Source organism: Protobothrops mucrosquamatus, unplaced genomic scaffold (genome assembly GCF_001527695.2).
Source record: "Protobothrops mucrosquamatus isolate PMUCROS unplaced genomic scaffold, P.Mucros_1.0 scaffold733, whole genome shotgun sequence".
NCBI lineage: Eukaryota > Metazoa > Chordata > Lepidosauria > Squamata > Viperidae > Protobothrops > Protobothrops mucrosquamatus.
The window spans coordinates 155636-180682 of record NW_015387007.1 but is presented as its reverse complement, the minus strand read 5'-3'; the positions used below and the strand labels follow the sequence as shown (position 1 = coordinate 180682).

Sequence of the window (25047 nt, the reverse complement as noted above, 5' to 3'; positions counted from 1 at the left end):
AGAGAGAGAGAGAGAGAGAGAGAGAGAGAGAGAGAGAGAGCGTCAGAGAAACTGAAAATATGCTAAATTTGTCTGTTTATACATGGGTATATGCATTTTATTAAACAAACGCTGGCTTAGGGCTGTGACTCCTGTCAAAATGACAGCTCACTGCTTGATTAAATATTGAATGTATATTCTCTTATTCTTTGTATATTTTAATTCTTTTTAATGAATTCTAAAATTGTGATTTAATATTGTTGTACGCTATCCATAGAAAATAGTCTTTAAAAGAGTGATGTAAGTAAAAAAAATGAAACTTACTACCTTTGCTCATAAATATGGTGAAGAAAATGAAGATCAGAAACTCAATTATTTAGTGTTTTAAAACTATTTAATAAAGGTAATTTAAAAAATTACATTTCCTGTACAAACAACGCTTTATGTGGTAACGTAAACTGAAGAGTGTAAATGTAACATTTAATGGTCTTTAACAGAGCTGTCATATTCTGTGGTAATTACTGTAGTACATTTTAGTTGAAATCGAATGCTAGTGTTACATGAGTACAAATTTAACCCAAGATTATCCAATGAAGTGCTAATGCATTTCAATCAAAGTGGCCAATTATAAATCTGGAAAAAGTATGTGCACTGAAAAGCTTCTGTAATACTAGTCTGAAAATGAAGTTCAGGAGCTATTCAAACAGCAATACTGCAATATTATAACAGGACAGTGACTGACTATATTGTAAAATAAATATACATTTCAGTTAAATGGGATTAAATGGATTACATAAATGAATTAAATTTATAGAGATGTAAAAAAAATGCCAGGAATTATCTCCAGATATTTCTCTAGTAACATCTATAATTAAACTATTCAATTTACAAACAGATACGGTAATAAAATAGCTTTATGATAATGAGTGGCACTTTATTGTGCTCCCTGTAGTATTCTACTACATAAGAAGAGTTTTCACAATGACATCACTAATTCAATTTGGCACTGGTTCATTTGGCATACTAATTTATTATGACATGGAACCAAGACTTAGTTGTATATACTGCTGTATGCGAAAACAACATGGAATTACTTAACTGTCAGTTAAGTTACATCAAAATAAAAGGGGGGAGAAAGGAAAATGTAAAATCTCCTTCAAAGTCAAACTTTTCTTCTATAGGCAGAGGAATAATTAATCTTAAAAACAAGCAAAGCAGTAAACAATAAGTAGGATTGGAACTGGTCAATATTTAGATGAGAGGCCATGAGAAAAATTACAGAATTGTGGACAGATACTTGAAAAACATTCCAGTAGAGAATACTGACAAACCATTTCTGTACTGTAATTAATTATATCAGAATATCCATGAACTTACCAGGGTTAAGTTTATCCAACCACCTGCCAACTTACATTAAACAAGGGAAAGAAAACTGTTATTCAATTCAGCTTGACCACTCATACCTGACTGATTTTGAGATTTCAGTTGGTGGATCTGCTCCTCATAGTACCTCATTACATACTACTGGAATGGGAGGGCAGAACGCATCAGAGTTCCCACAATTTTGTTACAATTTTGTTATTTTAGCTTATCTAATGATATTGTTCCATTTAAGGCTTCTTTCTTTGTTATGTGTAAAGTACATCTATACTGTAGATTTTAACAGCCAAAAGTAAAATTCAGTAGTATCTTTCTGAGATTATTTCATTAGACAAAGACTTGAACTGGCCCTTTCATTTTGTGGTTTCTTTGTTGGTCATTCTTATTGAATGTAAATGCTGAATTGATGCTTGCTACCAGGAACGCTACTATCTAAACGCTAGTTTTATTACTGAAGATTACATAATAACAATTCTTCTATTCACAATGAGATTTCTTATTTGAAGCTGAACTTACTTTTAGGATCTCATCTAGATGTGTAATTCCTTGGTCCAATTCCTGGAATTCTTTAAATTGTGCTTTATGAGGTTCAAGAGCTAATAGAAGCCCGTGAAATGCTTCTTCTAGACTTCCATCAACACATGATTTATAGCCTTCAGATTCTCCACTAATTGACCCCTCACAATGATATTTTTCAGGTGTCATTGGCCCCTCTCCAGATGTCAGTCTTTTAACCAGCTGCTTCGTGATATTGCCTTCAAAGGTATCCAGCTCTACAGGTTTGACGTCTGATAATTCATCTGTATCCGGAAGAAGTGACTCTGAGGCACTACTTGCTAAAATCACACTGTTGCCTCTCAAATGAGGAGAACTTTGGCAAAGCTCAGAATCTAGATTTGTGGTCATATTTTCACTATGCACTTGTGATGTTAAGTTGTTGGATTCAGATGTGGAGTCTTCACAGCTTGAATGAATATTGTGCACAGTGTCAGGTTTGGATAAACTTATGCCTGGGGTTGTGGCAATAATTTCAGGATTGGAATTATCTATGGTAGAGGATGAGTCTGTTGAACTATATGATGTAGTACAATGTCCACTGGTAATGTCATTGAAACTGAAAGAAAATGAGCTTTTCTCATTTTTTGCTGTTCCATTTCCAAAAACATCATCTGGTAAATTTAACTGCAAATATAATAAAAACAGTTAAAATTAAAATTTCACCAAGTTTTAAACAAAGCTGACGTTAAGCATTATTTTTTTTAAAAAAGACACAATTTGCTTCTGTGAAATTAGACTATTTGGAACTATGAAATAAATTCATTTAGCTTTTATGCTACTGATCTTTTCTAAAGTGATAGGAAGATATTTAAAAAAAACCTGTCAAAAAGCCAGAAAATAAGAAGGATCAGAAGTAGTCCAGAATGTGTACAGAAAAGTTCTAAAACAATTATGATGCTTTTTGAGCATTGCAAACTCATTATCTTTATGAACAAATTAGAGTCTTTTATTTTGCTGACCAGATTTTATATAGAGAAAATAGGCTGAAGAAACAAAATGCACACCAACAGAACGTCATATGTCATTATATAATTGGTATTACAGTATAATGGATTATACCATATAGTATACTGAGGATTATCTTGTCCTTTTATTCAGCAATGCTGAAATATAGAAGTTAAACATAATTTCTCAAAGATAATTAAGTAGTTTCAATATTGCAGCCTGAAATCAACGGAGATAAAGTGCGAATTTTTCACTTTAGACTGCATCCAATTTATTTTCTTAGTCTCCTGCCAAAAAATAGTTTATGGACAAATATCAAACCATGTGCATATATAAATATGCTCATAAAATATTTCAAATAACAAGTGCTTTCTTATTTTAGCCTTTTCTCTAAAAAAGAATTTGCAAAACTAAAGCCAGTCAGAGTTTTATTTGACTATATAAGCAACTTGAGCCAATAGTTATTTGCTAAATAAATAGTCAGCAAACAAGCTAGATCTGAAAGAAAAATATCGGATTTAGGACATGCATAAAAATAGAGGAACTGCTTAAGAAATGCAGTAAGATATTTTATCACACTATCTGGACTCACATATTGTTCTAGCCCTGTTCTAGACCTCAGCCTGAGAGATGGCAGATCACTAAATGAGCGACTGCAACGTAGTTTGTCAAAGAAAGCGTCTTGCAGAGTCTCTAAAATGGCAGAGTGGAGACTGTCTTGTGGAGGATGTCGCCATTTCTTGAAGTGTTAAGGCAAAAAATGGGGCAATTAATTCATTACATCATCTTTTAAATATACTGTAAGTGTACAAAGTACAGACTGATAAGAAAATTTAGTGCAATTCTTCAGAACCCAAGCACACACTAAATGAGTTTTTATGGAAGCTTCTCACACCTAAATGATCCTTTGTCTATAAGGGGAAAATATTACACCTTCTTTCCTAAAAGAAGAAGTGGGTGGGATCCACATTAGCCATATAACATACAGAAAGTTCTTTTCATTTATAGAATCTTCCCCACTGGATCAAGGAATAGGTTAGGGATAGAAAAGATAACCTTTGCCTATTCTCCCTTTTTCCTTTGTCTCTCTTTTTGTTACCTCAAACAAAATTGACCAAACCATGCTACTTAGCCACTAATTGTTTTTGCTATTACTTACAAAGAATGACTGATCCTTGAAAGTTGGTGTTTCTGGAGTGCCTTGACTATAAATGGACATCCTTCTTTGAATAGCTGACACTTTGTTTGTGTTGCCTGTTGATGGGGTAATGTCCTCCACATCAAATGGACTGCAAAAGTATAAATCTATTATTAGACTGAATCATCATTAAACCATTATTCTGCTGAATTACAAGGTTTTCTTTTCACTTAAGATATTACGGCACAAGCAATTCAGTTTTTTTCTAGTGAAGTTCTGCACAATGTAAAATTGATTCACAAAATAGCATCCTTGTATATATTCTCATTTCACATTTTCATATCAGAAGAGTGCATATATTCTGTGGGTGCCATCTCAAAAGTTAACCTAAAATACCATCTAGCTCCTTAAAAACTCTGGTTTGCCAGTTCAGTAGAGGTATATCCAATAATTTTATTTTCTTTGCTGTTGTTATTGGAACAATAGTTGATTTGAAATGATGATGGCTCTCCATAAAACCAGCTTTACTTACTGCCAAGTGATTTCCAGATTCAGCTTTATTGTGCCAAGGTCATTGATATCCACAGCGACAATCTGAGGCTGAGCGGCAAATAAGTCTTTCGTTTCACAAGTAACACTTCCAACCAAAATATGAGTGGCAAGACCTTTAAGTTCTGTGACCTTTGGAATAAATTATTAGTGTTAATAATTAGGAACAAAATAATTGTCAATTAACAGCTCATTATTTCAGGAGCATCTTCAGATATCAAATATTCACTTTTTTTGAATTCTAATCCTTCTAAGACCACACTGTTTGTTCAGTAGAGTAAGAAATACTCGGACTTATGTGTTATTATTGTGTACAATTATGTGAAAATTATAAGGATACTAAAATGGTTCAGATTTATATTTCATACTTGCATGGATGGTATTTTATTTTGTCATAAAACAGAAAGCTGCAAACCACTGATACACTTAGCTCAGTTTTCTTACAATATATTACTAATGATGCATTATTTACACAGTTCAGAGTCATAAAAGCTAATAATAATTTGTTTGTGGGAAATTTCGATGAATGGATGAGGAAGTAAGACTAGGGGGAAAATCTAGTATGTAAGACTACAACATAAGTAAAGAGTGCCAAAAAGTACTGTTTTTAAAAAATGGATTTTATACAAAATAATAATAATAAATGGTTGTGAATATGACATTAATTATTGTATTAATGACTACCATTTCCAAAATATTCACTCCATTTCTGACTCCTCTTTCACTAACTCTGTCTGATTTATCTACCAGAACAATGGCATATAAAAATATTCCTCTTTACATGCAGATGATATAGTTGGCAAATAAAAACCTTAATCTCTTATGGCACCATTAGAAGTCATTGTTCTTTTAATTGTCACTGAACAAAAATTCATAAACGTATTATTTTAATTATTAATAGTGATGTTCCACTATATTGTTAATACACATGTAGCTTTTTCTTCTGTTAATTAGTCTGATACAATAAAATAGTTTGAAAGAAAAAAAGTATAAATTGCATAGTCTCTTTTATACTGAAATAAAAAGCACTGAAAGTATCATTTTAAAAAATGGAAGGAAGTTTGTGTTTATTCATTCCGTTGAAAGGGCTTACTTGATAAGGCACATTTAACATTTTATTACTTGATCCTTTAACATTTAATACTTCATTTAAACATTCAACTGAAAAGCATCATCTTTGAAATAATACATGAAACTTCTAATTATGCTCTCTAATGCAGACAGTCTTTGACTTACAGTAGGTCACTTAGCGAGGATTTCCCCCCCCCCCCAATTTTAAAAGGATGACAGCTACTTAATGACTGCTGAAAAAAATGCTGGAAAAAAATAGGGCTGGTGACTCACTTAACTACCACAATGACTTACAACCGTAATTCTGGGCTCAATTATGGTCATAGGTCAAGGACTATCTGTACAGAAAAGCAAATTCCCAAATCCAAACCTCTTGAAAATTACAGTAAACTGATCCACATAAATGAAGCTACAAAGCACCTAATATCCTTGCCTGACTAGTTTTTTTCTCAGTGGAATTTCACAGTAAAATGTGTAGATGCATGCAAAATATTATCAATACATTCAGTGAATCAAAGCAAACCAGAATGCCACTGCTTATTCTCCATATAGATCAATATTTCTAATGGAATGCGTTATTGGCTTTAAGGAAAGAGGAGAGATGCTGCCTAGGAAACAATTCAGATAAGAGAAACAGGAGCCCACAATCACTTAACAGCACAGAAAGAAACTGAGAAAAGACCTGCCCTCATAGCTCAGGCAGTCAAAAATGGCAGGTGAGAAGTTTGTATTTTCAGATTTACAAGATTCTGTTCATGTAACCTTACAATAAAGAGAATTACTTCATCTAGTCCTGCTTCCTGTCTGATTCACCTGGGAGGGCTGACAATATTACAGTTACATTACAATTATATTTAGGAAAGCTGAAAATCCATTTCTTTTCTTTTCTAAAGCCTTTAACTGTTAATTGATTTTAACTCCACCGATGTTGAGGTCATCTTTTATATTTGCATTTTGTTTTAACTATTGTAAACAGAAAGGCAGGCAATATATTTAATAAGTAAACAGTACATCAATACCTTAATGGAGATTAGCCCAGCAATAAGGGGGAGGAAGATCATTTCTTCTCCATCCCAACTTTGCTTATCATTGACTTCTATTTTGCCTTTTAGTTTCCATCTTTGACGACCATACCTCATAAATATCTGTGAAAACAAAATGTGATCTTACTGGTCATATTCATACATACCTTGTTCTCATTTTACCATTCTGAATCGATCACAATGAGTAAAGATCCCAACAGAATTAATGGTTTTGCTACAATGTATTACAGGACCTGGTTCTGTTTTGGATTGGAAAATAACGCAAATCATATACTTCCAAGAAAAAACTGGATAGGATTCTTAGTACATCACTCTAGAACAGGGGTAGTCAACCTTGGCTCTTTTATGACTCATGGACTTCAACTCCCAGAATTCCTGAGCCAGCATGGCTGGCTCAGGAATTCTGGGAGTTGAAATCCATGAGTCATAAAAGAGCCAAGGTTGACTGCCCCTGCTCTAGAACATCACAAAAAAGAAAAAAAGAGTCACCTCAAAGTGAGATGGGCTACAAACAAATCTAATGCATAAATAAAAAATAAAATTACACAAGGTTAGCATAAATATTATTTTATGAAGCGTTACAACCTGATGCATAAATGCAGAATCACAAAGTATTCAGACTAGAGATATGACTTTGTTCTTGTTCTTTGTTCTAAATTTCCACCTTACTACTTGTCGGCAAGATAAAATACCTATCTCTGGAGAAAAAAAGGGCAGCCGACTTGAACTATTGATCTGCTCTACTCAGCCTGTCGTAGTTAGATTTGAGAGCCACAAGAGGGAAAGAACCTATGCCAAGAATAAAATATTTAGAGACTGCTGACATGCTTCCAAGACAAAACTAAAGAAAGATCTGTTGTTATCTTGCAAGGCATCAATCAGCTCTCTGGGACCAATTTCATAGTCTTTATGTGGGAACTGTTCAGAGTGCATTCATCCATAAACAGAGAATAGTGGGACCTTTCTTGCTGTACAGGACATGAGAACAGTAAGAAATGCATGATGAAAAATGACATTTACAAAGTTACTTACTTCATACTGGTCTCCAGGGCAAAGTCGAGCAAAGCCAGCCAGACCTAGAAGCCAATAACAGTTAAAAACTGTTTCAGATAAAATGCTTATGTTTGAGAAGTGTTTCAGATGAAATGTTTGCGTTGTCTCCTTTTATGTTAATGACAAACCCTACAATGTTGCCAGAGCACTTATGAATCTAAGGGAGCAACTTTCAGAGCCCATTTTATTCTTTTCTCTTCATTAATAAAAATGATTGTTTTCCACATTCATCTTCTCTGAAGGACCGAGAATAGTAATGACTGAAACTTGATTGTTTGCTATTGCAAGAGTTAATATAATGCATGAGAACACCATCAAACTATCAGTATCTAACTCAGTGATGGCAAACCTGTTAGAGACCGAGTGCCCAAACTGCAACCCCAAACCCACTTATGCATTGTCGGGTGCCGGGTGGGTGTGGCCATTGGCTGGGTGTGGCCAATTGGGTGGGTGTGGCCCATTGGATGGGCGTGGCTGCGGTGGTAACGGCAGACTGGGTGGGATTAAAAAATTCAATCAATCAATTCCAACTTTGCAAGAGCTTTTTTTTCCCCGCGAGAAGCTGAAATTGACTCATTGATTGAACCTTTTTTTTTTTTTTTGCACATGGCGGTGGAGGCCTAAAGCAAAAAGGTTTTATAAAATCCAGCTGAAGGCCTAGGACTGGGGCGACGGCATGCGTGCCCACAGAGAGGGCTCTGAGTGCCGCCTCTGGCACCCGTGCCATAGGTTCGCCACCACTGATCTAACTTCTTGAATTCTGCATGCCCAATTGGCACAATCTGAGTATTAATGTCTTTAAAAAATCACAAATCTCTTTAAAATATAACTTTCTAATTCATATGAAGAAACTAAATTCTGTTCAAATAAGGAATGCATTTAGCTATCATTTCTCATTTAAAGTAATATCATTCGCTTTATCTTTTTCTCATGTTAACTTTTGGGCAACTCTGTCCCTGGAAATAGATGTCATTATATAGATCTAAAGTGAGCAGAAAAAGAAACTTTTTTACTATGCTTATTTTTTTAAATACATATTAAACCCAATTAATATGGACCTTCTTTTACTTTTAAAGATATATTTAATTCCTTTGAAAGTCCTAGAACTCTAGGTGTGAAATCCTTATATAAACTTGGGGGGACTCTCCAGAGATGAAGAGAAACCTCAAGAGATGGGAAGGAGAAGAGTTGGGAGTTCTCCTAATTGAAAAATCATCGATTTGCAATTTCTGATTTGCAAACTATTATCACAGTGTTTTCTCTGAAGCAAAAACTGATTCTATAGTTAATTGGCTCAGCTTCCCAACATACTATATATACCCCACATACTCTGACCAATCCTCAGATTTTTCTTTCCTATCTCTTTATCAGTATAGTTCCTATATGCTTTAGGTCATGGATGTCAAACTTGATCGCATCACATGATTTATTGTGACGTATCGCAACATTTTTTTTCCTTTGTGGAGTCGGGGTGGGTGTGACCTGCGCGTGATGCATCCGGCCCGCGGGCCATCAGTTTGACACCCCTGCTTTAGATTGTTAATGTCTTTCTGAAATGTGGCGTTTAGAACTACATTCAATATTCTAGCTGCAGTAGAAAAACCATGACTTAACGCTAAGTATCTATTAAAACTCTCATCTAAGTCTCTCCCTCTCTCTCTCAAACACATACACACATACATAAAACAAATGCTACAGTGAAGGGACTGGGTTTAGCTGTATGGAGCAACAAGGAAATCCTTGGAACACACTTTTTGATCTCTAGGTGGCGGCAGTGCCTCATAAATTCTTGCTGATCAATATTTTTTTTTACTGGTTTAGTTTTTTTAAATATTTGTAATCTTCATTAATTACAACTCCTTTTTAATCTCAATCAAATGCTTTAGGGGAAATCTATTAAAAAGTATGATAATAGGTGAATGACCCTAGTACTGTAGATAATCAAACAGTACAGATGATGATGAAGATGATGATGATACAATATAAGGCACCATTCATTTATTTTTAACCAATACCCAGTTGTTTCAATAACCATTTTCCCATGCTCACAGCAATCATGAGATGTAAACCTGGTTCAGATTTTTCTTCTTCCCAGACCCTCAATGTTGCAGTTACTGGAGCCATTTTAATTTTTAGTGCCAGCGTGTAACAAGGCTTTTTTTAGGGGAGGAAGAGGGTGCCTTCAAGTCAATGTTGACTCCTGGCAATTGTCTGGACAGTTTTACAGTTTTCTTGCAAGATTTCAGAAATGGTTTGCCATTGCCTGGTTCCTAGAGTTGAAAGAAAGTGACTGGCCCAAGATCATCCATCTAGCTCTGTGCCCAAGGCAGGACTAGAACCCATGTTTTTTTGGTTTCCAGCCTGGTGCCTTAGCCACTAGACTAGACCAACCTGTCTTTCTTACTTCAAGTCTATGGATTCCTATTCCTTGTAAAGAATGCTGTCTAGTATAGAAGTATAGAATCTGCTTAAAGCCAAACAAGAGAATCAGATGGAATGGTTTATACATCCACCTGAAATGGGGCCTTTTAAGAAAATGGCAGAGGTAACAGCAATTGAGGTCTTAATAAGCAAGAGGATATGTAAGAAAAGAAGAATGGGAGCAGTTGGACATGTAGCCAATAGTTACAGGTTATCTTCCTCTGGCCTACACAAATTACTTTTCCTTAACTGGCATCAATGGAAAATTAACTTAAATTATACACAAAAGTTTTCAGATTCTTTTGGCACAAACATGGCTTGGGATATGAATCTAATTGTCAGAGTTGGAAACCATGATTTTCATTACATTTGGATCAAGATGTCCTTTAAAACATAGTAAATTTCATAACTGAACAAGGATTTAAATCTTTCTTTGCATCAAAAAAGTAATGATTGGAGAAACTGAAATAAGTCTACTCTTTTACTAGGTCTTTTAGTTACGTTATTATGGGATACCTACTTTTTGTTGTCACTTTTAAAGCACAAAATGCATGTGTGACTCATAGGCATATAGTTAAAATAGTTACAATGTTAACAGACAGTGTACTGTTTCTCTAACATATATTAAGAGTGCAACTCCCACCAATCCTTACTACTGTCCAAATTGGCTCAGGGTTATGGAATACAGATAGTCCTCGACTTGCGACCACAATTGAGCCCAAAATTTCTGTTATTAAGTGAAACATTTGTTAAGTGAGTTTGCCCCATTTTACAACCTTTCTTGCCACAGCTGTTAAGTGAATCATTGCAGCTGATAAGTTAGTAACCAGGTCGTTATGTGAAACTAACTTCCCCATTGACTTTGCTCATTAGAAGATCGCAAAAAGCGAGCACATGACCTTGAGACACAGCAACGGTCATAAATATGAACCAGTTCCTCTCCACAACAAAAATACTCTTCTGATTATTCAGCAGTACAAAAATAGTTTCTATTTCAGCCAAGAAATATTCATCAAGAAATTCTAGATCACAGACAAAAATAAGAATCAGCTTTCCTGAAACCAAAAATTGTTAATTTACGTGAACTGACTTTCTTTCTACGTCACATCGTATTTATTCAAACAAGAATACTAAGAGCAAATGAGATTCTTATTCACTTTTTAAAGCTAAAACGATAAGCTTCCTCCATCTGTGAATATGTTATCACAGTGGTGGTGAACCTATGGCACGCGTGCCAGAGGCGGCACTCAGAGCCCTCTCTGTGGGCACACGCACCATGCCCTGGAGATGGCAACCGTCCCTCTTCAACCAGCCACCCGCTAATTCGCCGAGCTCCCACGTGGCTGGATGCATCCCAGCATGGCTGGTTTCCCTCCTTCCCCCCTCCATCCCATCCCTCCTGGCCTTGCATGCTCTCCTTTTCCCGGGCACAACCCACTGCATCGCCTCCTCAGCTGTTGGCTGGCCATCCAGCTCAGAGACGGTTCTCTGAACTGCTGGTGGTGGGCTGCGGAGCCCCAGAGTGCGCCAGTCGAGGGGCCAGCAGGCTGTGGCTGCTGACGAACACTGTCGGCCCCCATGCACTCGCTGGCTTCTATGTGCGGGGGCCAATGGTGTCAGGCAGCAGCCGCCCCAGCCCGTGCCTCACCTTGCCCTGCGACAATGGCACCCCTGCCCTGCCTCGCCTTGCCCAGCCTCACCCCGCAGGACAAGCCTCCTGCCCACCGCCCCACTTGCCAGAGACCCCCTCCCTAACCCTGCCCAGCCCCCACAAGCGCCCCTCCCCACGAACAACATTGAGGTGACCACGCCAGCTTGGCCACACCCACCCAGTCTGCCATGACCACAGCCATGCCCACCCAGTAAGCCACGCCCACCTGGCACCCGGCGATAAATAAGTGGGTTTTGGGTTGCAGTTTGAGCACTCGGGCTCTAAAAGGTTCGCCATCACTGTGTTATCATATCTTAAATCTTTGAGCAGCACTCTAAATCCCAGAACAAAATTATTCTCCTTTGGGTTAAGATCCCCATTCCCATTCTGATTTATTTAGTATTTATAGACTTTAAAATTTTACTAATATTCTGCAGGTGGCTTTTCCTTTTGATACTTTAATGTTACAGTCTGATTTTTGTTACTTGCCTTTAAGCATATATATTTCTGAATGAAGTGGGAGAAAACAAATTAAAGTGGGAGAAAACAAATTAAAATGAATAAGGAATTTTTCCTTAAGGAACACTGGCTTTAGAAATGCTACTGCATTAGCTTGATATGGAACTGCTCCAACATACCTTAGCAGGTTAACATTCAAAGTTTTATATTTCATATTAAATCATGCTGGGTATTGCTAGGATTAAACCTCTAGTTTCTAGACTCCTGCAATTGTTCCTGCGGTTAGTGTTGACATCCATTCTTACTCTCAGTGGAAATATATGTTATCTTTAATGCAATGCATGATTTAGGATAATGCTGAAAGAAAAATGAATCCTCTACAATAACAATATGCTGAGAAGAAAATTATTCATCCTCTTGTGGGAACAGGCCACTCAGATGTCGAGAAACAGATCCTTATGTATTCAGCAAATATCAGAAAATATAGCCTAAATCATTGCATTTCATTTACAGTAACCATAAAAAGTACCATATGAAAAATGAAAACATCAAAGATAAGTAATATTGGTGAAATTGATATTTTGCATTCTTCAGCGAGAAAGCTTCTAAAAAAAAAGAAATAATTTTATGGCCTTGTCTGCAATTAGAAGTAACTATTTTGGTGGCATTAAATTGAGTATCAAATAAATCTATGTCTCCCCTTGGACAATCAACATTTTGTAATTGGATACCTATTATAAGAAATGCATTGCAATAGGGACTACCACAGCTTTTCAATTATGAGTTAATTAAGGTCTAGTTAAGATGAGGGGTCTCCATGATTTATGACCGTAATTGTGGGCTCAGTTATATAATCATACGTTGAAGACTACCTGTACAAGTTTTAGATTTTAAATCTTTTTTTTTTTGAATAAACAGCAAAAGGATGATCAGCACTTTTAATTTTGGAAAGTTAAAATAGAGATAAAAGTGATCTTTTCTATTTTTGGGGTGGTATTCCATTTTATTTCCCCATATGCAGAAAAAGAAAAAAGAAAAAAAGGGAAGGGAAGACAATAGCCAAAGTCTAAAACAAGAACCCTCAAGAAATATCAATATTTACAATTTCTAGCGATGGGACTTTTTTTTAATCCTCCAAGGGTGTAATAAAATGTATGCAAAAAATAATAACATTTTAAGTATAATTTAGTTTTGAGCTTAAAAGGTATTTTAACCTTTTAACCATTAAGCAAGCCAAAAAAATTTATAACATTTTCTGTAAGTGCTTGCCATTTTAATGAACATGAGACATTTTGATTGCTTTAGAAACAAAGCAGAATTATTTGGAAAACTTTATATCCCAAGAGGTGAGCGAAAGAAAACACCTCTTATCTGAATTCAACTGTCCTCTCTGTGGCTGTCAGAAACCACATAGAAAGATCTCTTGCTGAGATGTTTGTGTGGAAAATGGCATGAGAGGCAAGATAATTACCTTTCATCTTGATGCAGAACTCCCCCATTAAATTTTCCAGCTCTCCTTCAATGGCACACAAGTTCTATGTAGGAAAACAGAAGACTAATATCAGATCAACTATTCCAAATGAACTATATAAAGTTACCTTAAAAACACATAGAACTGTGTTCATTGCCACTAATTATAATGTAGTGATTTCTGAAGTAAGCCTTAGTTGAGTTTACAATAATAGTTTTGTGTGTGTGTGAGAGAGAGAGAGAGCTTGAGAGAGAGAGAATCAGTGTATTGGATTGTTCCAGTGATGGGATTCAGCCGGTTCGCACCACTTCGGCAGAACCGGTAGCTAGCTAATTTTTTGTTGCCCAGGCCAGAATGGACTTGCGGAAGCGGCATCCACACAGAGAACCGGCTGTTCACATATTTGAATCCCACCACTGGACTGTTCCCTTGGAAATTATGCCTTCCTGGTTACCCGAGGATCAAAATCCATTAGTTTCTTCAAGATCACTGAGTTTTATTGAAATGAACCACATAGCAACCATTTTTTCTGTCCATGGGTTCAAATATTCTAGCAGGACATTTGAAAAATATGGTGAATAGTTTCTTTCAGTTGCAAAGATACCCAATGAAATACATATACAGGCACTCTTCATACATAGGACTAAGCATTTTCATTAATTTCCACATCAGAGCGGTGTTCGTTTTGGTAATCCTGTTATATTATAAATTATTGTATTTCCATCACATATTATAAAACATTAACTTCATTAAGTAAACATGTATCCTAGATATATATTTGATCAATTCTATACCAAAAGTTTTAAGAAACTGATTTTAATTAAAATTACTAAAATAGTCATGATTGATGCAAAAGCAAATCCTGACTAATATCTGCAGGGATATTAATATTCCACTTTGAGTTACTCAAATATCCTAAAATTCTGTATTCTGGAAGGGGACCTTTGCTTTACAAACTATTAACAGTGCAGTGAATTGCAATGCAGTGTTTCGGATTTGATTTTAAAATGGTGCACTGGCCTACAGCTTTTTAAAACTATGGTGCCTTTTCCTGGGATTGTGCAGCATTATGTTTTACGTTTTCGTAAGAAGATCTTTTTTCTATCAAAAATTACTCAGGGTTTACCGAGGATATCAGAACGAATTTAAACGAGATTTCGTGAAAAAACTTTAGTCAGGAGTTCACGATTTTTGTCCGATGATAAAAATACCGTCTTATGTGTTACGACGGATTTACATTATTGATAATAAAATTTATTTAAGATATGATTTTTTTTAAAAAAAAATCCACAATCTATTTTTTTCCACAACAACTGAATCTTTCTATTGCAAGTAATTGCAAAATTTCAATTTAGGAAGTCTAAACAAAAAGTAGATCATTTTATACCTCAGTATATTCTTTATAGGTTTTGTTGATTTCTGATAAACTCTCTCGAGCTGCCTTGCTAGCAGGGGACAACCCGTACGCTTGCTTCATTTTGCTGGCACCATCACGGAGCCGCCTTTGGATACAGTAGGCTTCAAAGAGTTCATCTACCTGATAGGAAGAAAAACAGCAAAATTGAGATGTTCGGGGAGGGGGGCTGGATCAAAAGATGTTTGAATTATCCAGGTGAGACTATGGTGATTCATAGAAAAAAGCGAGCAAACAATTTCAGTGATGATGGTGTCTTTGTACTGAAAATAAATTATCTGTGTAAAATGACTCCATTCTCTTGTTGTCTCACAACAACTACTTTTCTAAAATCAATACTTCCACTTCCCCCGTGAATAATGGAAGACAATCAACTATTATTATGATCAGTCATTTGAATTTTATGCAAACATTTTTTTCATTAAAGATTCTCTCAAAACTAATAGTAATAGCTGCACTTAATAATTTCCCATTCTGATAATGTGATTTAATTCTCAGAATAAGTAAAAGACAGCAATATGCTACTGTAGTCTGTTTAAGAAGAAAAGGAGAATAATATTACGACAATATAAGATCTCATTCACAGTACTGAGCAAATACTGGAAATCAAAGCCCAACTGTTTCATTCCTACAAGACAAATTATTACAGATTAATTTTATGCTTGTTTCTTCAGAACAGAGGCCCACTAGGTTTAGTGGAACTAACTTCCAGACAAGAAATAAAAAGAAATGTGGTTCCAAGAACTATGCATAGAATTGTTCTGCCATTTAAATAGCAAAAAAATCCTTTTGTTCCTTCTATATAGGTACAATATATTTCTTGCAAGACAAAATAACACAATTATCACTTCTTACAGTACATTATGTACAATGACACTTTGATATAAGTAGAAAACACTTCCACTCACAGGAAGCAAAGGGCTTGATTTTTATTGATTCCCCATTGTACTCTAACCTTTTTCTGTTTTTCGAATGATTAGATGACTTTCTGAAACATTGTAGGATATAGCACGAAGATATGCAATGAGGGAAAAATATGTAGTAGCTACAACAACAACAACAATAATAATAATAAAAAGTTGGAAGGGACCTTGGAGGTCTTCTAGTCCAACTCCCTGCTCAGACAGGAAACCCTATATCATTTCAGACAAATGGTTGTCCACTGTCTTCTTAAAAACTTCCAGTGTTGGAGCATTCACAACTTCTGGAAGCAGGTTGTTCCACTGATGAATTGTTCTAACTGTCAAGAAATTTCTCCTTATTTCTTTGATTAGTTTATCCATGGTTTCTTGTCCTGCTTTCAGGTGCTTTGGAGAATAGCTTGATCCCCTCTTCTTTGTGGCAGCCCCTGAGATATTGGAACACTGCTATCATGTCCCCCCTCGTCCTGAAGGCCCATCTATTCCGTGCGGCCGGCCTGGCGTAGTTTGATTATGTTTTAGTGGGGGTTTTGTATGGGGTGTTTTTAGAACAGGTCTGTTATTTAATTCGATTTTAGCACAGAAACTATTTATTTATTATTGTGGTTTTTAGTATCGCCTGTTCACCGCCCTGAGTCCCGTAAGGGAGATAGGGCGGTATATAAATTTAATAAATAAATAAATAATAAATACCCAATTCCAGCAACCACTCTTTATATGTTTTAGCCTCCAGTCCCCTAATCATCTTTGTTGCTCTTCTTTGTACTCTTTCTAGAGTCTCAACATCTTTTTTACATCGTGGTGACCAAAATTGTATTCCAAGTGTGGCCTTACCAAAGCATTATGAAGTGGTAGTTTCCAGGAACAACAAAAAAAAAGTAACTAGATGTAAGGGCACAGAATCCACTTACCAGTATCAGCAGATTTTACATACTAGGCAGACCCAAAGAAAGCACTCAAAAAATGAATACAGGAAGGCCCTCAACCTACGATTGGTCACTTAGTGACCGTTTGAAGTTACAATGGATCCATCTCGGGGCTACCTATGACCTGATTCAAAGTTCTGATGGTCATGTCTGAACTTTGGGCACTAGACATTTAAGACCATTTGCAGCATCCTACCATCACATGACTAAATTTTATAACAGTTTTGCCAAAAACTGACACTTCTAGTTTTAGGCAAAACCGCACCCATAATGAACTATTGGTTCACTTAATGAACATGGTATTTGCTTAACAACCACCGCAAATAACATAAAATCAACCATTCGGTTTTATGACTGTTATGACTTACAACCATAAACGGCAGGCTCCACTATGGCCATATGTTGAAAAATTACCTGTACCAGCTCAATAGAAATGAAAGGATATATAGTTCCATATATAATAACATATATCATACAACAGTATTTCTCAATCTTGCCAATTTTAAGATGTATGGACTTCAACTCCCAGAATTCCCCAGCCAGTCATGTGGGATAGAAACATACTAAATAAACAATGCTTGCCTGCCTGCCTATCTATCTAATAAGCAATATGATACCGATATAGAAAAGGCAAACAAAACCTATAAAGACATATAAAACACCTGCATGAAGAAAAACATTGACAAAAGACGGGAGAAACACTTCTGTTAGAGTCAGATCTGGAGAAAGAGCAAGGAAATGATACTGTGATTCTCCTACTATGTTTGTGTTGAAAAATTACTTAAATAGATGGAACATTACATGCTAATGCTTTCCATTTATGAAAAGGCTCTTCAGTTTATAAAATGTCAGCCCTACACTTATCAAATGTGGGCTGCAAAAATTTAGACTTCTCAATATAGAAACACTAACTCTCTGGTGCTGTCTAGTGGCCATTTGGATTTTAACAGTTCAGATATAGTAGCCTGAAACAATTCAGATCCAGCAGCAGGATATATTTATTGAAAAATGTGTAGATTCCTATAAGATGCAGATGCCTATAAATAAACTCTTTGTAACTACCAAAATTGTTATCTATTGGTCTAATATACGTAGACTTCTAGTCTCATGGACTGGTATTATAAGCAGTACAATGTCATAAATACAGATAATTGTTCTGACGACATATACATGGTATTTTGTCATGTAAAAAAGGGGAACAGTTGAACTCGTCTAGATGGTGTTTGGGTAGACACTGTAAGTTTTCGACAGTACTGGTGTAAAGGAAGGAAATGAAGGGAAAGTTTTGATAAACTCAGGTCCCAGCTTTCACTGGAAGGCTAATGCACATTGCTTGTCATACTGATCAAAGTTGTGCAACTTTCCTTGAAATGTTTTCAACTACAATAGTTCGTGTTTTCTTCTAAAAACCTTGCTTCACATAAAGTTCTCCATGTTTGTTACCATGGGTTACAGAACAACAAGCTAACATACTGTGCAATTTGGATGTGGATTTAGCTCTGTAGCAACTCAGTCTTATGTAAAACATTGAAATCACTTTGTTCTGAGTAGGAGGGATTCAAACACAAAGTACCCACCACATGAGCTTGCTAGCAGGAAACATACTATTTCAGATTTATTTTCTTGATGAATATTTGATTTATGAGCATAAAATAAATAAGAGGTTTATGTTCTGAATGTCCCATAAAAGAAGGTAGAATTTTTAAAATGTCATAAGATAATTCTATACTGTTTGACTTCTACTAGTATAGAAAAAGAGACTATAATCTAAGTGCAGGTCAGCCTCATGTAGCAGCCTTACAGCTAACTTCATTTCAGTTACATGCACCATTTTCAAAATACAAATGGCAGCAATAGACACTCATGTCCTAAAATATGGCCTTCAGCAATAGGCACTCAGCATGACTGAATAAAGTGCTTTATTGCACTTAGTGGTGTGAAAAAAATTATTGTACAAATGAAAGAGTAACGAATCTCTGAATATGCCTATGTGATTCCATGCACACACACATATTATGTATCATGCAAATACAGATAGGGAGATAAAGAATTATTAATAGGGGATGACCATTCATAAAGTATTGTAAATATTCTGATAATAAACAGAATTGGATTATTTTTTTTCCTAAGGAAAAAGAAATTAAAAGCTCAGTTGAAGACAAGGTTTCTGTCAAAAAGAAATGTTCCATCTAGAAGTGTGTTTATCCTTCAGGCAGGGAAAGATAAGGCTGTTAATAGTACATTAATTCTGTTATCTCACCTCATTTCCTTTTGTTCCAGGTCAGTTTGACACAGATTTGGTAAGAATGAGAACACCTTCAGGGGCATCGCAAATTCCCTTACAGGCTATACTAGTGTCTTCTGCTCATTTGCATAAGATTACTTCTAAGCCTTAATCTAAAGAATTGCTTTGTGAGATGTTTTCTCTAGACCACCAGATACAGTATTGCTGGACAGGCTTTTTTGAAGAACAAAGTTGGAAATAGAACGAAAGGAAGTTAATTACCTTACTGATATGAAACTCGAGCTTTCTCATGTATCTTTCAATTGCTTTCATTTGCTGAAAAATAAAACAATCAAAATAAGAACAGATATCTGAATTTAGCTGAATCAATGCATACTTTTCCGTAATGTCTAATATTCTCAAATACTGTAAGACCGATTTGATATTCAAAAGGAATTCAGACTTTCCTTGAAAAGTGAGAAGCTTCAGCTCCATCTGGACCAAGAAGAGAACCAGAATTAAAGTGCTTTTAATTTCATTCTAAATTTACAAAATAATCACTAATGGTTTGGGACAAAACAAGTCTTCCCAGTTCCATTAGATGTATCTCAAGTTACTATATAATAGGGTTCCAAACCACACTCTCAATCAATAGTTTATGCGCATACTGAGATGTCCCTACAATCACCTTAGGCAAGAATGTTCAAATCACTTTATTTGAAATTGATTTTGTGGACTGAAAGTGGTGTTTGCAAAATAAATGGAGGATAAATGATAGATAGGATTTCTTGCCCTGTGAGTCCTCTGACTAATGTGATGCCATGCTGCAGCCTTCTCCAGCTTTTAAGATGTGTTGGGACTACAACACCCACAATTTCCAATTATCAGGTAGATTTTTCTTTGCTACTACACAGAACTGAGGTTGTTTGTCTACTGAAATATAGTTATTACAAATCACTTACCTTGTCAAGTTCATATAGCACCCCCTGAAATGAATGAAATGAATATATTACTAAAAATAAGATGCTCTTTCAATGAAGAAAACATGGTTTTAAATGTAGTGCCCTAATATAATTGAGCCAAAATGAATCAACTGCAATAAATAAGTATCATTTTAAAAGTGACATTTTTTTTCAGACAGTCCAGGGTAAGAAGAAATAGGGAAACACAAATTCAGTTCTAAATTTTCCAGAAAACTTTTACATGCAAAGGCATAGACAAACAGATAAAATGGTTTCATGACATTGTTGTAATCACTCATGTAAAGAGTGAACTCTGGCCCATGCTGTCTAAAATAGGGGTCCCCAATCTTTCTGGGTTGGTGGCCCGGTGGGAGAGGGAAGGGCAGGCGCCTTACGCATGCATGCGCAAATATGAATGTGGTCACACGTACGCACAATGCACAAACAGGTCGTGAGCATGTGCACCACACAAACGGGGCTGTGAGCATGCGCTGAGGCTCTCAGCGACGCCGGACCTCTGTGAGGCTTGTGCTGCAGCCTGCAGCGATGTTGCCACTGGCATGAGGATCGAGCTGCTGCCCTTGCACAAGGATCGTGCCACGGCCTGCCTGTTGTTTGTGGCCCATGCAAGGTTCGTGGCAATGCCACCGCCTACATGTGGCGTGCTACCACCCACCTGCCACTCAAGACACTGCTGCCGCCCGCACAAGGTTTGTGGCAATGCCGCCGCCTGCGTGACACTAGTGGTGCTGCTGCTGCCCACAACTTGTGGCAACGGTGGCACGGGGGGAAGGTGAGCATGTGCACACATGCACTGCCCAGCTATTCACGCGGCCTGGTGACCAAGAGGCCATGGCCTGGTAGTGGGCTATGGCCCATAGGTTGGGGACCTCTGGTCTAAAACATATTTAATCTAAAAAACAACAACCATAATTGTCTATTTTGAGGAAAGTGGTTATAATAACTGATTGGAGTACTGTACTTAGTTTTTACAACTAGATTAATTATCTTTTTTCCCAGTTTTTTCCTCTCACTTTGCAAAAGTCATTAATATACAAAAATGATATGCATTGTTCACTAACAATGACTTGTGCAGTAAATGCTGAAATAGTATGATACAGATCTAGGGGGGGTAGGGGGAAACATATTTGTGAAAACAGAGATCTGATATATCATCATCCTGGCAATATGGGGATATTTACAATCAAATGCCTGAAGTGGCAGAATATGCATTATATTTGTTATAAGGCATAATTAGCCTAGTTTCATATGCAGCATCCCAACGTTAAAACCCAATTCTTAATTTCCTTGCTTAGCACAGAATTCTCTACTGTTCTGAGTAGACAAGCATACCAGCCGTGAATTTCTTTTCATGTCTTTCAAGTGAGTACTTAATTTATCCAGTTCTGTTTGATGTATTTCCAAATATTCACTGTAAAGAAAATCCAAAATTGAAACATCAGCAATGTTATATTTCCATATAAATCTAAATAAATAAAACACAAGTTTTTAAAGATGAAATTATTTTTATAGAGTAAATATTTGTCTGAAATAGACAATTTTACTCATAAATGCAGTTTATCTGTGGAAAGGAAGACAGAAAAGTCAAATTTTACAGATGTGATTTATAAAATGTAAATAAAAATTACTGATATGCATAAAACTTTCTCAGAACTGATATGAAACATGAAAGTAAGACATTTTGAAAAGCAGGCAGCTTAAGTCCCCCCAAATTTGTATTTTTACTTGTTATACACACAACACAAACATATGAATGTAAAAGACAGAAACATTTTATAGGTTTCACTATTAAAAAAAACACAATAATTAACAACGGATATCTTTTAACATATAGTTAATGCTGTAGTTTATTATTCTGTTTTTATGTTCACTGTGTCCTCAGAGGACTACCGAAAGCTGCAATGACCTCTAGCATCAGAATCACACTTTAGTCTGCTTAACAACCATATTATTTGAGAGAACCATACAGGTTCTCTCATTCTTACAATGTTTTAGTATGTCGCAATTGCAGCTGCTATGGAAAAAAAATGATACTAGAAAAAAGATGAGTTTATAAAAATCAGTTAAAAATGGTCAGAACACAATGGACATGCCATGCCATTCTTTCTAGTTTTCAAAGACAACTGACAAAAGCCCTACATAACACTACTCTCGCCTAATCCCTAAAGTAAATTGACCAACAGTTAATTAATATCACTGGGATGAAACATGCCACTGTTAGAAACAGAATTTTCTCATTATCGTTACAAACCATGCTAAGTGCAAGACATTAACATAGCATGCCATAGCCCCCAGAGTTAAACACAGAATAATATGGACATCAGCTGAAATAACAAAAGGTGGAGATTCTTGTAGCTATTATGCACAAAAGATAAAAGGCATCTGTTGGACTGAAACAATCCAGATGACTGAACACTTATGGGTTGTGCAAATCAGTCCTTAGGCTATCAACAAACTAGGTACTTTTGCTGGTTGGAAACTGATTAGCTATCTTTGACATCAGTAGATAAGCTCTTGTTTATCACACAGAACTGATTTTTTTTTTCCTTTTTGAGCAATACATCCAGCAGTAATAAAAGCTCTTACTCTAATCCATTCTTCAAGGCCTTGTAAACTTCCTCCATTCTTTCAGGCTGTGGCTCCTTAGCAGAGCTGTTACTTTTGTGCCCCAAATGATGTGCTTTTTTCACCTTGGCTTGGGGTTTTTTGAGTGCAGGGGAATTCTCAATAAAGGAATTACATCTGCAAAATGAAAATTAAAACAGTTTTGCCTAGGAAACAAATATATTAAATGTGGAATATTTTAATATTTTCTCAGCAGCATTTCTTCATGTTTCCAAGCAAAAAACTTAACGTTGCCTGCCAGAGAAGTAAAAGGTGATGGGTTATGAAGCCACTGTGGTAACTGGCTAGTCAGCAACAGATATTTAACTTGCTAACCAGTCCAGTGCTTTTATCATTCAATTTTATTCATCTGCACTGTGACCCACTGCAAAGATTTAGTGGAAGTAATAACAAATTAAAATACACCATACCTATTCAATAAAATGAAGAAGCTTGATGAATAGCTATTATTTGTTTGGTCACTTACAACAGTAAGTAGCACCATGGGCTTTAGCAGTCATTAGCCATTTTAATTAATTTTCAGGCAAAATGTAAATTATTACAAAACAACAGCATGATTTCAGTGAGCTAAGCAACTCTGAATTTGCTTATCTCGTTTGAATTAAACTTGTACAGGGACATTCCCTAGCAGCTTTAGCCAGCATCAAGTTTAATCCTTTATAATACTTCCATCAAAAAAAGTGAAACAGTTTTAGTATTAATGGAGGATCACTTATATTAAAAAAGCACAGTACATGAAACATTGAATTTCTCAAAACAAAAAAACAAAAAAAACAACAACTTAATATAGACCTCCCTCAAAAGACAGGGCTGGTTTGCAGGTTTGAAAATTCATTAGGACCTCCTTGCAAAGTGATTGGCTGTAAAAGGCTGTAGCCATGTTTCTGAATCTAATCATCATTATATATTTCCCTAATGCATACACATTGTGGGAGATCTAATATGCTCAGTATTAAATAGAGAATTACATTTACTAATGGAGACTTATTCATATTAATGTACTTATCATCTCAGCTTTATGAAATATTGCTGTAAATTGTTACCAGGACCTACTGTATGACTAATCGTAAAAAGAATCAAAATATTTAACAAAGCAAATGGTTTGACTCAACGTTAAGTTATTATTATTTATCTTATTATGGAGGATGGGGAAGAAGTTGTTTCATTTTCACCCCTCCTTTCCATTCCTGTTTAAGTGGCTATTTTGATCACAAACAGATTGTCAGATTTACAACAGAGGCAGAGATAACCCCGAAATGAGAACAGATCTCCAGAGTCAAAGTGGTTGAGATATGTGAGTTTTTCTTCAGTTTACAGCTGGACTTTGGAGATAATACTTGCCTGGATCGTCTTTCTTGAAGACCACTGAAACCAGCAAAGGATTGACTTCTAATGATCCCATTAGGGCCTCCTGGGGAGAATGAATGAGATCCTATTGACATGATTTCTGGGGATCGTGAAGATATTTCTGGAAGATACAACAGTAAGAATGTCAGCCACAATGGTAAGGCACAAGTGGATTTAAATCAAGTCCTAACAATCTCTAATAAAAAGAGAAATGATATAACATTCACGTAATTTAATAATAATTGTTAGGGCTTGATATTATATTCAAGTCTCTGAATCATAGACTAATTCAGCCTGGAACCAAAAAATGTGTTTGTATTAATGTGTGAAAATATATCATTTTATTTCTGTGGATTAATACATTCAGTTGTTCAATAGCATTTATATTATTGATCAATGGTATATCCAATGCCCCCCCCTAGAAAGAATCAAAACTAAGTCCCTACATTATTAGATTAAGAAACCATAAACTAGAAATTCAAACTTGGCAGATTATTTTGCTTAAGAATCTTTACAACCATTAAAGGTAAAGCAAACCACCCTAAACAAGATTAGGATAAAACATAGACCTAGATGCTAAACAGAGAACCATGTAGAATTATACAACAGGATTTTTTGTCCCCTGGTATTAAGAAAGCAGAATTTTTTTCTTTTTTAGAAACTTAGAACTATGACATTAAAAGTAAATAGTGACTTTCAGAAATTATTTACATGCTTACTTAAAAGAAAACAATCATGGTAGGTATATAGGACTGTGACATTAGTAAACTATAAAACATTTTCATTTCTGGAATATGCTGAGAAAGGAACCTAATTATATACTTGCTGAGGAAAAAATTATGGAGAGAACTTAACCAAACTTTAAAAAAACAATACAGAATTCCCAAACA

The 25047-nt window shown here is 35.8% G+C and overlaps 1 protein-coding gene across 1 annotated transcript; it reads right to left on the bottom strand.

Annotated features, from left to right (window-relative positions):
* Nucleotides 1-1820: 1820 nt before the first annotated feature.
* On the bottom strand, nt 1821-24270 carry RIPOR2 (RHO family interacting cell polarization regulator 2). The gene is made up of 13 exons (XM_015818376.1): nt 24152-24270; nt 22772-22927; nt 21518-21596; nt 20165-20188; nt 19485-19538; nt 15106-15255; nt 13719-13782; nt 7696-7739; nt 6640-6765; nt 4533-4681; nt 4022-4151; nt 3455-3601; nt 1821-2541 (listed from the first exon to the last, which is right to left on the bottom strand). The coding sequence occupies exons 1-13, from the start codon at nt 24250-24252 to the stop codon at nt 1837-1839; spliced, it is 1929 nt and encodes a 642-aa protein (XP_015673862.1). The 5' UTR covers nt 24253-24270; the 3' UTR covers nt 1821-1836.
* Nucleotides 24271-25047: the final 777 nt, after the last annotated feature.